This window comes from Nematolebias whitei, chromosome 8 (genome assembly GCF_014905685.2).
Source record: "Nematolebias whitei isolate Nwh7 chromosome 8, NemWhi1, whole genome shotgun sequence".
Classification (NCBI taxonomy): Eukaryota; Metazoa; Chordata; class Actinopteri; order Cyprinodontiformes; family Rivulidae; genus Nematolebias; species Nematolebias whitei.
In genome coordinates, this window is record NC_056505.1 from 38,122,779 (window position 1) to 38,139,151 (window position 16,373).

A 16,373-nucleotide genomic window follows, 5' to 3' on the forward strand; every position below is an offset into this window, starting at 1 on the left:
TTACTTCCTGAATTTTGTTCTGTGAAGAACCCAGAGAGGGTTATTTGATTGTGCTTTCTGGAAAACAATAAATTTTTACGTTTAGGCACTCCTGCAATCGTCACACTTTTTCTGTTACAAACTGACTCCGGCCCTCCACCAGAGAAGGGAAAAGTTATGTGGCCCTCACAGGAAAAAGTTTGGGGACCCCTGCCCTAAAGTGTAGCTTCTGCATCATTTCAATACATTGCATACATTCTTTACTTACTCTGCTCAACCTGTTTTGTATTTGTAATTATTTTTCTAACATGTGTTTTTTTGTCTTTCAGATACACCTGGACCTATACCTGGACCTACCATTCTATGTTCGTCTGTCTCTCCTTCCTGTCCTCTTAAACCAGCCGGTCAAAGCAGATGGCCGCTTGTCCTGAGCCTGGTTCTGCTGGAGGTTTCTTCCTTTTAAAAGGGAGTTTTTCCTTTCCACTGTTGCCACTGTGCTTGCTCAGGATGGGAGACTGCAACGAAGCCAAGATTCAACTTGTCTGATGGATTCCTTAGATAGAGAACTTTACTAATTGGCTTTTATGTGAATGTTCCTGTAAAGTGCCCTGAGACAACTTTGTTGTGATTTGGCGCTATGTAAATAAACTGAATTGAAATCCAGTGATTTTTTTCTTTGTTTCTCGACTGTAACTTTTGTAGTGAACCAGATGACCTGATGATCTGACCCTCATCTGACCCTGATGACCTCAAATCTACCAGATGGACAGAGACTGTTATTTTCATTGATCTGAATAAGTCTGAGCCATCTGATGACTTTCTTTCTTGAATTAATCAAGCAGAAAAGACAATTCTTTATAATCATTACTGTCTTACAAATGTTTTGATAATCAAATTGTGTTAGTTTCACTCAATGCTTACAGGTTGAAAAGAACTACTCATTTTTATTTTACATAAACAGTAAGTAATGATTTTTATTCCTCATTCAAAGAAGAAATCACCTGAATATGCATTTCTTGATTTTCTGTCTGAAATGAGCCAAGTCGTAAGTGTGTGAAAGTTGAAGCTTCGGTCAACTAAATGTTTACTGAAGAAGAAATGTCATGTTTAACTATTGGAGAAGATAATCAGAATAGAGGCTCCAAAAAGTCTGGTATTTTGCAATAATCTTTTCTGTAAGTTGAAAACAATTTCATTCTCTGACCTTGGCTTAGATAACATCTTACGTCACAAAACCACTCCTCTTTCTGGTCCATCCACGAATCAGAAAGCTCTGAAGTAAACTCGGAAGTAAACTCATTTAAAATGTGACAACTTCCCGGTTCTGGTAGAGTGCAGAGATTCCATGGAGTGCTGTAGATTCTAGGAGAGTGCAGTAGATTCCATGGAGTGCAGTTAGTTCTCAAGGAGTTCTGAAGAGAATTCATGGGAATTCAGAGAACTAGAGTTATGGAGAGTTTTGGAGTTAGAGTCTGAGAAGATCTGAAAGAGTCTGAGAGCTGCTGACAATGAAGAGTCAGAGTTGCCGAGAATCCAGAGACGTTTTGGGATTATAATTCTGTTTTGAGCTAACCATGCACGACTCTCCAAGGATTTTAGCTGTTCTCAACGGAGACGCTGATATCAGTCTGAAGGTTCTTACTGAGGTGATCTATCGTCAACAAGGTAACGGTTTCTTCTTCGACTAAAGTGTACCTGGGATAAGCTGAGATACCTGATGGGAGCGTGCAATTTCTGGTCAAACAGATTAAATTCCCTCACATATTCCTCTGTAAGATAAATCTCAATTTCCTCTTAAACTCACCTCTCTCTCATAAATCAGTACAGATATTTTTAGAAATATCTGAAGCAAAGTCCTCAAATCACCGCCGAGTGATTTGAAGTTCATTATTTGTGGAACTGTCTGTTATTGTTTTCATATTTTGCCAAATTAATGTAAATGTTTGATGTTAAACTTTGATTCTGAAAATAAATGACTCCATTCATTTGATGGGTCAAAGATAATAACGTCTCTCGTTCGCATTTCTGTTAAATTCAATACACGACATTACACAGTCAGAAAAATGAAGAACTCGTGAATATTGTATGCATATATATTTCATATATTTGTCATACAACAAGTGACACGTACCCACGTGACTCACTACACTTTTATAAATATTTTGCTCTTCCACATATTTTCTTAACATGATGGCATAGTTGGTGTGTGTTTTGACGTACTATCAGCAGGGCCTCCAACTGGCTGAGGTAGGTCTCCTCACTGGCCAGGATCCCTGACAGAACCCACTTCCTCATCTCCAGTCCCTTCTCCTGGTCCAGCTCCACCTGAGAAACACAGGAGAAGAAAAACATCACAAACATAAAACGATTGCCTTCTCCAACGCACAGGGCTCATGACGACAACATGGCATGTCAACCAGCTGAGCTGAAACCTCTGGCTGCAGGCACAGCTGTTGAGACGTTTAGGAAGATTAGATTTGATGAAACTCTGTGGAGTTTTACATTCCAAGAGGCCCACACCAGATACTCCTAACAGCTTAAAATAAAAGATAAATATGTTTCTAGTTCAGGGGTTGTTGTGTTGAACAAGTCAAAGACATCAGTCATCTTAGTTGGAACAATCACGTCAGTAAAAAGCTGTTTTTAAAAGTTTGAGACCAGTAAGAAGCTGCATGCTGAGCCCACCACCCTCCTCCTGCTCTATGACTTCAGATCATATCAAAGTAGAAGGAGAGTGCAGATAGAACAGAGAAACGGGGGAGGGGTGCTACGACTCCTTTTAACATCTGTTTGACTGCAGTATGTTTGCTGACTCCGTATAGTCTTTGTGCAGCAACGCCCTGCTTCACCCTGACAAGTATTCCCATCTGGGAGCTGAACAGCGCTCTGCAGTTTACTGCTGGTCTGTGGGTGCCCCGGCCAGGGCCGCTCTTTGAACAGCACCCATCTTTTTCATAAAGTCAGAGTCAGAGTTTCTTTATTTGTCATTCGCATCTCATGTGGTACATGTGGTGGAATGAGATTATGTACACAGGGTCCCACTTACATCCAACAATAAAATGTAAAAGAAAAACAGTAATAAGATCTAAGATCTGAACTAAGAAAAACATCAGCTAAATATACAATAAGCACTAGTAGCATAAAAACATTACGTCGAACAGCAGCACGAACATGAGTCTGTGTGAGCAGATAAAAACAAAAAACTTTATTAATCCCAAAGGGAAATTAATTTACGAGTATGAGAGGAGTATGAATGAACACAGCAACATGAAACAGATCAGCAGCAACATGAAACAGATCAGCAGCAACATGAAACAGATCAGATGTGATTTTTTCACAGTGATTATTCTGGTTAGAGATTCATGAGTCTAACAGCCTCAGGGTAGAAGCTGTTCCTCAGTCTAGTGGTTCTACACTTAATGCTCCTCAACCTCCTTCCTGAGGGGAGTGGGGCAAAAAGTGTGTGTGCTGGGTGAGTGGGGTCCTTCATGATGCAGGTGGCCCTCTTCCTGCTTCTGGAGGTGTAGATGTCTGTGATGGTGGGGAGGCTGACTCCAGCAGACTTCTGTGCAGCCTTCACCACTCTCTGCAAAGCTTTTCTTTCTGCAGCTGTGCAGCCTCCATGCCACACGATGCTGGAGCACAGGATGCTCTCCACTGCACACCTGTAGAAGGAGGTGAGGACTGAGCTTCCCAGACCAGCTCGCTTCATCCGCCTGAGGACGTAAAGTCTCTGATGAGCTTTCTTGATCAGGCTGGTGGTGTTGTTGCTCCAGCTGAGGTTGTCATTCAGGTGTACACCCAAGTACTTGTAGCTGGAGACCACTTCCACTGCAGATCTTCTTATGTTCGGGGGGTATAGATGTGTTTGTTCCTTCTGAAGTACACAACCATCTCCTTTGTCTTCTTCACAATGATGTGAAGGTTATTCTCTTTGCACCAGCTCTCCAGGTGTTCCACCTCCTGCCTGTAGCTGGACTCATCATTGTTTGTGATGCATCCAACTACCGCTGTATCATCTGCAAACTTTACAATGTGACAGCCTGGATGGGCAGCTGCACAATCATACATGAGTAGAGTAAATACGAGAGGGCTCAACACACATCCCTGAGGGGAGCCAGTGCTGAGGGTTATGGTGGAGGAGGAGAGGTTGTGGATCCTCACTGACTGTGGTCTGTTAAGAAGTCCAGGATCCAGTTGCAAATGGAGGGCCTTAGTGTGAGTAGTTTGTCCATCAGGGTCTGGGGGATCATGGTGTTAAAGGCAGACATGAAGTCCACAAAGAGCATACGGACATAGGAGTCCTTCTGCTCCAAGTGGGTGAGAGCAGTGTGGACCACAAAAAGTGTTGCTTTAACAAAAAACAATCAAAATAATTTGATTATTCACTTGAATGAATAGAGACTACACAAACATGAATGTAACAAGTTTAGGTTTAAATGTTAAATTTACAGCAATGAGCAATTCTGTTATTTCATCTTATATGTAGATTCAGCACAATCTGAACGTGTATAACTAAATTAATAAGGATTTTACCTTTAACAAGTTTACTTTTAAATATTCTTATTTTAGTTTAAAACTTTCATTCAATTAAGAAGATTAACAGAAACAACACAAATAACTTATTTAAGTCGAATGGTTTAATGTTCAGAACATTTATTCATCCTGTCTGTGTGAGACATGCTGTAATTCAAGTCAAGGTGGTGCACTGGCTGCACTGGTCCAAAGACAAGCTGTCCATTAAAACTGACCTGGACCCTGCATGTAACTGCTGTAAACAAAATCCAGCTACGCTCCTACACACATTCTGGACTTGTCTAAAGCTGTGGACCTATTGGCCAATCTATTTTTGATACTTTCTCTGGGATAATGAAAAATTACACACCAGTCACCATTCATCTCATTGAGTCAGCAAGTACAAGAGGAACATGATTGATTTGTCTCTTTGCTGGCCAGAAGACTTATTTTATGCAGATGGAAGGATCTGTGTCACCTGGCATACGAACACTGGATAAGAGAAGTCCTGTATCATGTTCATCTGGAACAGATCAGATATACTCTGAAAGGTTCTGTTGAGAGATTTTGGGACACTTGGCAGCCATTTATGTCTTATGATGAAAGTATGTCAATTAGGGGTGCACCGATAAATCTGCCCCGATTTCCTTAATTTTGGGAAATTGGCCGAAACTTGCACGAGAAACCGATTTTACAGATTTATTCTAGTTTTAACAACAACTGTCTGAACTTCATTTATATTTAGGAGCACTTCCTCATGGCCAGTTAAAACAAGTTTGTATTGTTTCTAGGATATTGTTCAAGAGTATGTTTTTCAATAAAAATAAGAATGGAAAATTGAAGGTGCGTTGTGACCTTATAACACCCGACAGTGCTGCTTATAAAACAAAATCGTTATCGACCAAAATCGGAATCGGCAGGTCAGACTTTTTAGAACTCTGTGATCGGTGCACCCCTAATGTCAATGCCTGTCTGATGTGTTCGTGTCTGTGTGGCTGATCCGGGCTGGGAGGGGATTTTGTTTATCTTTATTTTGTTTATTTTATCTGTGTGTGTGTGTGTTCTAAAAATGATAAAATTCAATAAAATGACAGATTTAAACAATGGTTTATCGTTATTTCACCGACGCGTTTGACTTAAAAACAAAAAAATTCGAACAAACGTGACATTTATTTAAAAAATAATTCAAAAATAAGATGAGTCAACCAACTGAGTCAACCCAGCCTAAATGAATTTAAACCAGTCATGGTACAGAGGTCTAAACAACCCTAATGCCTATCAGGGCCCGTCATATGACGTAAAAACAACACAATGACCTGATGCTGAAAGAAAGAGATTGTCAGACAAACATAACCAGAAGACAACAAAGTCCATGCTCAATAATCCAGGTATACAATCCAACATTTTTCAGTCAGGTCCAGATGACTTTGTTGTTTTCAACCAGTCTGACACGACCGTCAACAAGGAAGAGGGCCGGCCATGGAGGAGGGGCGTACCAAAGAGACCATCTAATCACAAGCAGAACTGGTTTGTTCCACTTTGGAGTAAGCTGTTGGGGGAAGAATCAGTTTTGTGTTGTGTATTTCCTTGACTGATGAAGCCTTCTGGATCGAAGGCGAAATGTTTCAGCACAAAAAAAGAAACTGTCCAGATGACCTGACTGAAAAATGTTGGATAACCAGAAGACAGAGCAATAATGCCGTCAGAGACTCAGAAAGAGTTTTGTACGTTGGTGTCTACAGAGTTATTTATTTTTCTTCTTTTGGCTGAACCTTCCTCAGGGGTCACCACAGCAAACCTGCACGTTTTACACCGGATGTTCTTCCTGACACAACCACAGACCACCGAGCTACCAGAGCCCTCTGTGTGGAGAAGAGAGCTGCTATCTATGGTGCTGGGGGAGCAGGGGGTGGGGGTTAAGGGCCTCGCTCAAGGACTGAGAGTGGAGCAAATGAAGGTGGAGGCAGGTGTGAGTGCTTCACCTTTCCCACCCACATTTATCATGTCTACAGATTTATAAAAAATGATAAGTTAGAAATTGAAGGTTTTTAGTTTGGGGATTGCTCAAGAAGACACCAAATTTTATCAAGAATTTGTTTTTACATGTTTAAAACTTGAAATGTATTAATGTCAAGAAAAGTATTTTTTAAGCAAACTAACCCTTTCATGCTTACTCACCTGTTAGCATCATAAATGAGCAGACACGTTGCCGTCGAACAATAAAATACAGCACTTGATTTATTAAACAACATCTAGTTCACTCAGAACAAACTAAAGTAAAACTACATCAAATGAGCGGTGATTACTGCTAATCAAACATCATGCTAGCAACAAAATCAACACAAAGTCAGTTTATTTCAGTACATGAGCATGCATCAGGATATTATTTCAGTACAGTTAATGAAATGTTCACATTAGGGACGCACAGATTTGCTCTGAGTCAGTTTGATCAACACTAGTATTTTTTACTCAGTTTTCTACACTGTATCCAAGCTGCTAACGTGGGCTAACAACAGCACATCCTTGATGTGAATGTTATCGATGAGGAAGTAATTATTTTGTAATTTCTGAAATGGTTTTAGGGATGTGACATGGTGACTCAGTTGGTAGAGGTGCTGCCTCTCAGCGAGTCACAAGTTCAAATCCCGGTCAGGGGGGCCTTTCTGGGTGGAGTTTGCATGTTCTCTCCGTGCATGTGTGGGTTTTCTCCGAGTACTCCAGTTTCCTCCCACAGACCAAAAACATGCATGTTGGACTGATTGGTAACTCTAAATAGTCCTTATATCAAAGTCTCTGGTTTTAGACCCATGGGCAGGCAGGTGAGGAGAGCAGGAGTTTAAAATAAAAACAATTTATTTAAACCACAAAAACAAAAGACGAGGCAGCAAAAAACTTATAGGCAGGCAGGTAAAAGACAAAACTGGACATCAGGTCCAGGACGGGACAGATCATCGGACAGACAGGAACAGAGGAGGACAGAGACATCTGAGTGTATACAGACCAACGATGAGACGGAGTAGTGAGGAAGAAAGGTTTCAGTAAGGCTGAGGGAGAGAGAGAGAATGAGCGCACCTGGATGAGTCTGATCGGAAACTGGTGTGAATGATTAGTGACTGGAGAGACAGGCCGAGACTAATGGACAGAGACCACAGTGAAAGACATAAGGAGCAGAATGACAATAAAATGAACAGAAAATGAAAATAAAGACCAAGGAAACACAAATCGACAGACTTGGGTGCAGCTCACTCTCAGACACCTTTTATTAAACAGGGGTCATGTAAACAAAAGTTTATCAGTTAATATTATCAATAGGTAATTTCATTGCAGATAAAATGAATACTGCTGCAGCTTGTTTTGTTTAAGGGCTCGTAGAGAAAGTGTTGCTTTGGTTGTATACTTTTATATTTAAGGTGTTTAATAACTGGCCTTAATCAAAATTGTCATGCTGGAGCATTCTACAGACCTGAAATCAATGAAAGAAAGAAAATAAATGATAATGATAATTTAAAATGCCTTGAGATTACATTTATACTATTATAAAGTGGTGGGGGAGTGGTGGTGCAGAGGCTAGAGAAGGTGGGCCTGTGATCAGAAGGTCACCAGTTCAACTCCCTGGACAAACAACATCAAAATGTGGGTGGGAAAGAAGGAACACTCACACCTGCCTCCACCCTCATTTGCCCCACCCTGGGCCCTTGACAAGGCCCTTAACCCCCACCATCTGCTCCCAAACAGCTTTCTCTTGAAAATGAGTCCTCGTGACTCAATGAGATTATCGGTTAAATAAAAAATAAAAAACGTAATAAACTTGATCTACTTGGTACTGTCAAACTAAACACAGAAATTAAAACAAGTAAAGACAGGCAGGAACGTTTCAGTAAAGACAGAGGAACCACACAATGAATATGTGGAATGGAGCAGCGAAGCAGCAGCAGCATTGTGGGCTGACAGACGGTGAAACACGGCTGATTTGTTGGTCACAGTAACTTTACCGACTGCGTGGACTCCAGAGAACCGGAGGACTGGGTGTCTCGGCTGTTCCGGTTCTTGGAGCGAAGACGTGGTGAAGAGGAAGGAGATCCAGAGAAGGACAGAGGCTTGTGGCGAGGCTGCTGCTCCTCACAATGCTCCGGGTCATAGCCATATGACGGAGGGTTTTCGATGTCAGGAGCGTCTGAGAAACAAGGCACAACAGTCACATGGTGAGCAAATAAAACTGCTAGGTCGTGCAGTTAACACTGAGGCATTATGGGAAACACACCAAAGTGAAACATCATGTCTTAGTTGTACTATGGCACCATGTCAGTGGAGAATAAAGTTAGTGGGACTAACGCCTAAAACATAACGGTAGGGTTTGGGCCAGTTAGTAAATTAAAAACATTTATGATGCTCTTTGGTGCTTATAAAGAATTTACCAAAACTAAATCTATACAAGCGTGCAGCACATTACACGCCTGCTGACGAACCACTGTACAGCAATCTAGAGAAATGGACTGGACAAGCAAAGACCTTGCATAACACTTGACCTTGATTGATTTATGACCTTGACCTTGGAGCGGGGGTGATGAAAAGTTTTAGTGATGATGCATACGAGTATGACGTTCTGTAAAATGATCTTGAGCAGATCATAAGGGCAGGACAAGTTAACATTTATGAACAGTACATCAAAATTCTGCGTGTCATTTTGTCAGAGTCCAATTAGATGCACAGAACTTTAGAAACAGCAGCACTGGAGGTTTTTTAACACTGTAAATTGATAAAACTGCTAAACATCAAATTACCATGTGCAAACGTGATAAGCCCTCTCATTTAAAGCTCGACTTTGTTGCTCTTCTTTATATATTATGCAACTTCTATAATTATTGATATTTGACAGTTCTGACCAATTTCTTGTATAAGATCTATCCAGCTGCATGAGGAGACACATGTTGAGACACAACAATAAACTTACATGTAAACAAGACAAACAGTTCACAGTAGGACAGTGGACTAAACTTTTATTATTTGACCATTTAAAAAGGGAATCACATTCTGGGGGTTATTTAAATAGCCCAGTCAAGCTCATACATTTATCTGAAAGTCTAAACATGTCAAATGCTGTGTGTCACCTGGAGCTCATAAGTAACACAATTAATAAATCAGCGCTGCTCCAACATGTAATACTTGGAAAACACAGAGCATGTGTCATATGGGACCACTGGAGGTGTGGCGTGTAACTCAACAGCCCTGACCGCTAACATCACATATAAAGGCTCAGTTCACACTACACTGCAGGAAATTAAAAAAACAACAAAAAAAAACAGATTTTCTGCTGCCTTTACACCTCCTGTTCACACACACAAGACTTCTTGGTGAAAAAACCCCCTACAGTATAACTATAGTTCCTATAAACCTATATGGCATACACATATGCACACCATCATCGTGTCCTAGAAACCCAAACAACAATGGTGCCGTCTACTGAAGGTTGTGAGTCTGTCTCAGTTTATCCTGACCCTGTCGCCATCACAATTTGGAGCGCTGAAATGGTTAATACCAGGCAGGACATTGCTGACTGTAAAAATAGTTTTGGAGAAACGTTGTTCAAACTATGAACATTCATCCCTGTGTTCTGAGTGGCCTTTAATGTGGAAGTTATCCCCACGTAGTGGCACCGCATTTTATCATTTTTGTTTGAACGTGTGCTTAGGCCTGTCACGATAAACAATAAATCAATTACTTGCATGATAAATGAAAATTATCAACCTCATTTTCATTTATCGGTTTTATCGTTTCTACGCGTCTCTCTTTCTACTGAAGACACTGGATGACAAAAGGCTCAACTCCGGTGCTCTTCACTGACTCCTGCCGTTCTCTTTTCTCCTTAAAATGTGTTTAAACTGTCCAAAATCGCATTATTGGATTGTTAAAAGCAGCTAAGCTGAGAAGCTAAGCTACGAGCTAAGCTAACAGGCCGATCTCGGGGAAAAAACCTCCGTCTTATCGAAGCTCCAAAATTCACAGTTGAAACCTGTGCCTTCGTGTAAAAAGTTGTTTTTCTCTGCAAAAAGAAGCTGAGAACTTGTTTACTGATTTTTTATTAAAAGCTTTGTGTGAAAAATGCTTAAGAGCTCAAACCACACCGTGCATCCACCATTTGAGAATCGAAAAAAAAAAAAACAGGAAGGAGAGACAGCCCATGTCACGTCAAGGGGCCTCCCTCCCATTTTTCTTAAAGAGACACGCTGCTTGCTCTCACACTATCCATCCTTCGGTTCAGTCTTATACTGCTATATGGTGTATTTTTAGTTGATGTTTTTTTCTTAGTTCATATCTTAGATGTTATTATTGTTTTTCTTTTACATTTTATTGTTGGATGTAACTGGGACCCTGTGTACATAATTTCGCTCCACCACATGTACGTGCGAACGACAAAGAATCTCTGACTCTGACGGTCGAAAAAACGGTACTACACGCAAAAATTAACCAACATTTCTTCTTAAATTGGACAATAATTACTAATTATTGTCAAATTTCAAACAATATTATTGTTCATCGCAATAATTTCAGAGACAATTTGTTAATGTGACAGGTCGACATGTGAGTGAAATGTTTGGGAATCAATTCTCATTTACAAACATGGCCTGGGAACAAACACAATCTGAAACGTGTGTAAAAAGTAGATTTTTAGATAATCATTCGTAAAAAATGGTTAAATATAACACGTATTTTCAGAGAAAATAAGTGTGGTTGATTTAACTGTAAGTAGAAGTAACTTGGACCTATTTTACACTTTTGTTTCTATGAATAGACTTAAGTATTTTACAAGCACAAGGAAACAAACAAACAAAAAAAACAATAGACCCAAGTAATCAAAGGAATTACGGTAAATGCCATTATTATTTTTTTAATAGGCGTCTTTTTGTGTTTTTGATCTAAAACAATTTAGGCAGTATTTATTTATTTTTTCTCCAAGGTATTGGTCACATTGTTGTTGTGTAAAAAAAAATCCTCAAAAAAACAACAACACTGTACGCTATTTTTAAATCTTAAAACAATATTTTGTGACCTGAATATACTTTTATTTTGACAATTATGGTCTGCACATGAAAAAGTTTGGACACCCCGATCCAAACTACGAGTAAGTAAGAAGAAACAGCTAAAACTGATAACATGTTAAAAACCCAGGGCTGTAGTGAGTGTGAGAAAGCTGCCATCACAATAGACCCTTAGTGAGAGCCACCATTGTAACATTCACAAGGACAGAGGAAGTGTCCAGGCAGGTCTGCCCGGAAAATTCAGCAATTCATCTGTTCCAGAGCGGAAACGGGCTTTCTACACAAGGTCATCGCTGTGCAAACAGTCCTCACTCCTTCGACGAACACACGTTTCTACGGTATTATTAAGCGCTGCATTGGTTTTAACATTCTCTTTTTGTTATGTTTCTCCTCAGAGTTTCGACAAAAGAAAATGGTTTCTGAAAAACCTTTCTAAATATCAACACTCAGATGTTTTTCCCACCAATTATGATCTCCCAAAAGGTTCTGCCCATCAGTCAGTCCTGTGCCATTTGTATAAAAATACCTTTTCTACACTGTTAAACATCAATCTTTATGCAGATGACTGTCTTTAGTTATACCACAAATGTTATGTATGCAATTGTTTTGAATCTAGGACTGACATTATTTATGTTTATTTTAAAATGTTTACAATTTTAAAGAATCTGCAGTTTTGAAATTCACCATTAAGCATATCATTAAAAGATGAGTGCCACATCAAAAAATACAACATCAGCGTTGGTTAAAAAAAAGCCAAAGCTGATGTTAATCAAGCAGTAAGTCAATGTCCCGTGTCGCTGAGGGATTTTGAAGAATGAATGTTTGTAGTTTTCAAGATTAATGTTTTTCTGGACTGGAACTAACAGGAAATGCAAGTAAACCTTAATGTTTTTAGTGCAAGATATTCAAGTGGGTAGGAGTTACACTGTGGGGTTAGAATAGAGGATAGTTTTTTTTTTTTTTTTTTGTCCAAGGCAGCACAGAGTGACGGATCCTGGTGAATGAAAGGAGCAATTTGATCCACAACTAGGCGCAATGATGAACTCAGGGTGAGCCAGTTGGTGTTGTTGGCCACCGTAGATTACTTTTCAGCCACCTGAATCATTTGAAGAAAACTATACTTTTAAGTGGCGGCATGGTGGCATAGTTGGTAGAGCTGCTGCCTCTCAGAGAAAAGGTCACGGGATCAAATCCCAGCTGGGGGCCTTTCTGGGTGGAGTTTGCATGTTCTCTCCGTGCATGCGTGGGTTTTCTCCGGGTACTCCAGTTTCCTCCCACAGACCAAAAACATGCATGTTAGACTGATTGATAACTCTAAATTGTTCCTAGGTGAGTGAGAGAGGGAATGGTTGTTTGTCTCGTTTGTCTCTACATGTGTCTCTGTGATGAACTGGAAACCTGTCCAGAGTGTCCCCTGCCTCTCACACTGACCCAGTGGGCACCAGTGACCCCCCGTAACCCAAAAAGGAAGAAGCAGATAAAGAGGATAGATGGATGCTTTTAAGCAATATAAAAACTAGAAAGCATAATTTCCTCAAATTATTGGGGTGGCCAGTTTACAGTGGGGCAAAAAAATATTCAGTCAGCCACTGATTGTGCAAGTTCTAATTAAAAAGATGAGGTCTGTAATTTTCATCACAGGTACACTTCAACTATGAGACAAAATGAGGAAAAAAATCCAGGAAATCACATTGTAGGATTTTTAAATAATTTGTTTATAAATTATGGTGGAAAATAAGTATTTGGTCAATCACAAACACGATTTCTGGCTATCACAGACCTTTAACTTATTCTTTAAGAAGCTCTTCTGTCCTCCACTCATTACCTGTATTAATGGACCCGTTTGACCTTGTTATCTGTATAAAAGACACCTGTCCACAGTCTCAAACAGTCAGACTCCAAACTCAAGCATGGCCAAGACCAAAGAGCTGTCGAAGGACACCAGGAAGAAAATTGTAGACCTGCACCAGGCTGGGAAGAGTGAATCTACAATAGACAGCAGGTTGGTGTGAATAAACCGACTGTGGGAGCAATTGTAAGAAAATGGAAGACATTCAAGACCACTGATAATCTCCCTCAATCTGGAGCCACACACAAGATTTCTTCCCCTGGGGTCAAAATGATCATGAGAACGGTGCACAAAAATCCCAGAACTACAGGGAGGGACCTGATGAACGACCTGCAGAGAGCTGGGACCAAAGTAACAAAGGCTACACACTACGCAGAGAGGGACTCAAATCCTGCAGTGCCAGGTGTGTCCCCCTGCTTAAGCCAGTACATGTCCAGGCCCGTCTGAAGTTTGCCAGAGAGCACGTGGATGATCCAGAAGAAGACTGGGAGAATATCATGTGGTCAGATGAAACTAAAATAGAACTTTTTGGTAAAAACTCAACTCGTCGTGTTTGGAGGAAGAAAAATGCAGAGTTTCATCCCAAGAACACCAAACCTACTGTGAAGCATGGGGGTGGAAACATCATGCTTTGGGGCTGTTTTTGTGCAAAGGGGACAGGCTGACTGATCCATGTTAAGGGAAGAATGAACAGGACCACGTACCATGAGATTTTAAGCCAAAACCTCCTTCCATCAGTGAGAGCACTGAAGATGCAACGTGGCTGGGTCTTCCAGCATGACAATGATCCCAAACACACCGCTCGGGCAACGAAGGAGTGGCTCCGTAAAAAGCATGTCAAGGTCCTGGAGTGGCCTGACCAGTCTCCAGACCTCAACCCCACAGAAAATTTATGAAGGGAGGTGAAGGTCCCTGTTTCCCAGCGACAGCCTCAAAACATCACTGCTCTAGAGGAGATCTGCACGGAGGAATGGGCCAAAATCGCAGCTACAGTGTGCACACCTGGTGAAGACTTGCAGGAAATATTTGACCTCTGTCATTGCCAACAAAGGTTATGTTACAACTTACAAAATATTGAGTTGAACTTTTGTTATTGACCAAATACTTATTTTCCACCATAATTTACAAATAATTTCTTTAAAAATCCTACAATGTGATTTCCTGGATTATGTTTCCTCATTTTGTCTCATAGTTGACGTGTACCTATGATGAAAAATACAGAGCTCTCTCATCTTTCTAAGTAGGAGAACTTGCACAATCAATGGCTGACTAAATACTTTTTTGCCCCACTGTACAAACATATACAGGTGGTGGCCATCTTAAATTTGGACAAGGCAACAAACCAATTCATGATAGTGACTTTAGTGACCTTTCTTATGCCTGGATGTAGTCAGTCAACATGGAAGTTGGCACTTTGCTTATTTTTGAAGTTATTCAGCTCACATAAAGACCTGAAGCTCTCGACCTTGACCTCTCCAAGTGGCTTTAAGAACCTGTTGGATTCCTGGCAAGGACAAATGCAGACATTTCCTGTTTTTAGTTTTCTACATTCGCCTTAGAATCTAGCTCTTTTTGTTACTTTTTTTGACCATCTTATTTGTACAAAAAAAAAAAATCTGACGGGCACTGCTTCAAAACATACTGGTTGAATTTTGAAAGGCCACATCTTAGATGTTTTAGTGAAATTAAAATGTAATTCAAACCACAATAACTAAATAACTTGTGTATTAGTATCGTACATGAAGCTGGAGGATCTTCAGGCCGTTTTTCTGAGTCACCCCTGTCCACCACTCTTCTATTCAAAGCTTTTAATCTTTTAAACTGTGCAACAGAAACGTAATACATACTTAATAATCATGTTACGTAATTCATCTGATCCTGACAGCTGTGGTTCTGAGCTGCGGATCAGAGAGAAGCTGATTTAGATTTAGACATCTGTAAACTGTGCAATACTGGGTTTTTCCAAGAATTTCCTTTGAATATATTTCCCCAGGTTGCACACGACCACACTAATATAAAAAGGACAATTTGGCTCAACATATTTCAGCTCATGCTTTCTTTTTGTTGGTTTCTCAAACACCCTGAACATGTTTTCTGTAAACAGAACACAATGATATTTTAGCACTCAGCCAAGCAACTGGTTTCAAACTTAGACCAGTTCTGGGGAATAATCAGTCATGGCAGAGCACTTCTCCTTCCTCCAGCATGTGAACGAGTCGCCCTCACAGGAAAGCCACTGCAGTTTAAAGACGCAGGCCTTCTGGATGTCCGATTGATGACACAGCAAATGCACGCTCAAAGCCTTGATACTAATCCACAGAGATGAACTGGGATAAACAGGAGGGAGTGGCCGATGTACAGAACAGACAAAGACACACATTGTAAACCGATGAAATAATTATGAGATTCCTAAAATGCTGATAAATTTGTTGCTACTTTTAGAGCTCATTGAAACAATGCTTCAGTTCTTATGAAAAGTAATTCAGTTAAATGCAATTAATCTATATTTGCATGTCTTTAGTATGTGATAGAATGAACAAACAAATGTGAAAATAAAATATTTTTGTTTGATTTTAAATCAAACAAAAAAAATGGTTATTTAACTTCTTTAAATAACTAATAAACCTCACAGCATACTCCAAAGATAAGCTAAAACATCTAAAAAAGTTAAATCTGGTCCTCTGGACATTCAAAAAAACCCAAAACAAAGCAAAACAACAAAAAATGTAGAAACGTTTCGTCTCTCATCCGAGAGACTTCTTCAGTCTGAGGTGCCGTTTTCAGCTCAGTCTCTTAAATAGCACCTTCTCAGAGTGGATCAACCAGTTTTGCTGCTGACAACCAAAACCAGCTGATCACATGCTCAAGAAGGACCATCAGCCTAACAACGGATCATTAGCACATTGATGGCTGTTTACTGTTCACAGAGGGCTGAGTGATATCACTCAGCAAAACTGGTTGATCCACTCTGAGAAGGTGCTATTTAAGAGACT

General features: G+C 40.2%; 1 protein-coding gene across 1 annotated transcript in view; it reads right to left on the reverse strand.

Annotated features, from left to right (window-relative positions):
* Window positions 1–16,373, reverse strand: part of si:dkey-91m11.5 (PH_BCR_vertebrate and RhoGAP_Bcr domain-containing protein) — a 56,128-nt gene that overhangs the window by 23,827 nt on the left and 15,928 nt on the right. Inside the window, exons 2-3 of the mRNA XM_037681253.1 lie at window positions 8,487–8,668; window positions 2,200–2,304 (exon numbers count right to left, since the gene is read on the reverse strand). Coding sequence (XP_037537181.1) covers window positions 2,200–2,304; window positions 8,487–8,668 — 287 coding nt within the window. The remainder of the gene's footprint in view (window positions 1–2,199; window positions 2,305–8,486; window positions 8,669–16,373) is intronic.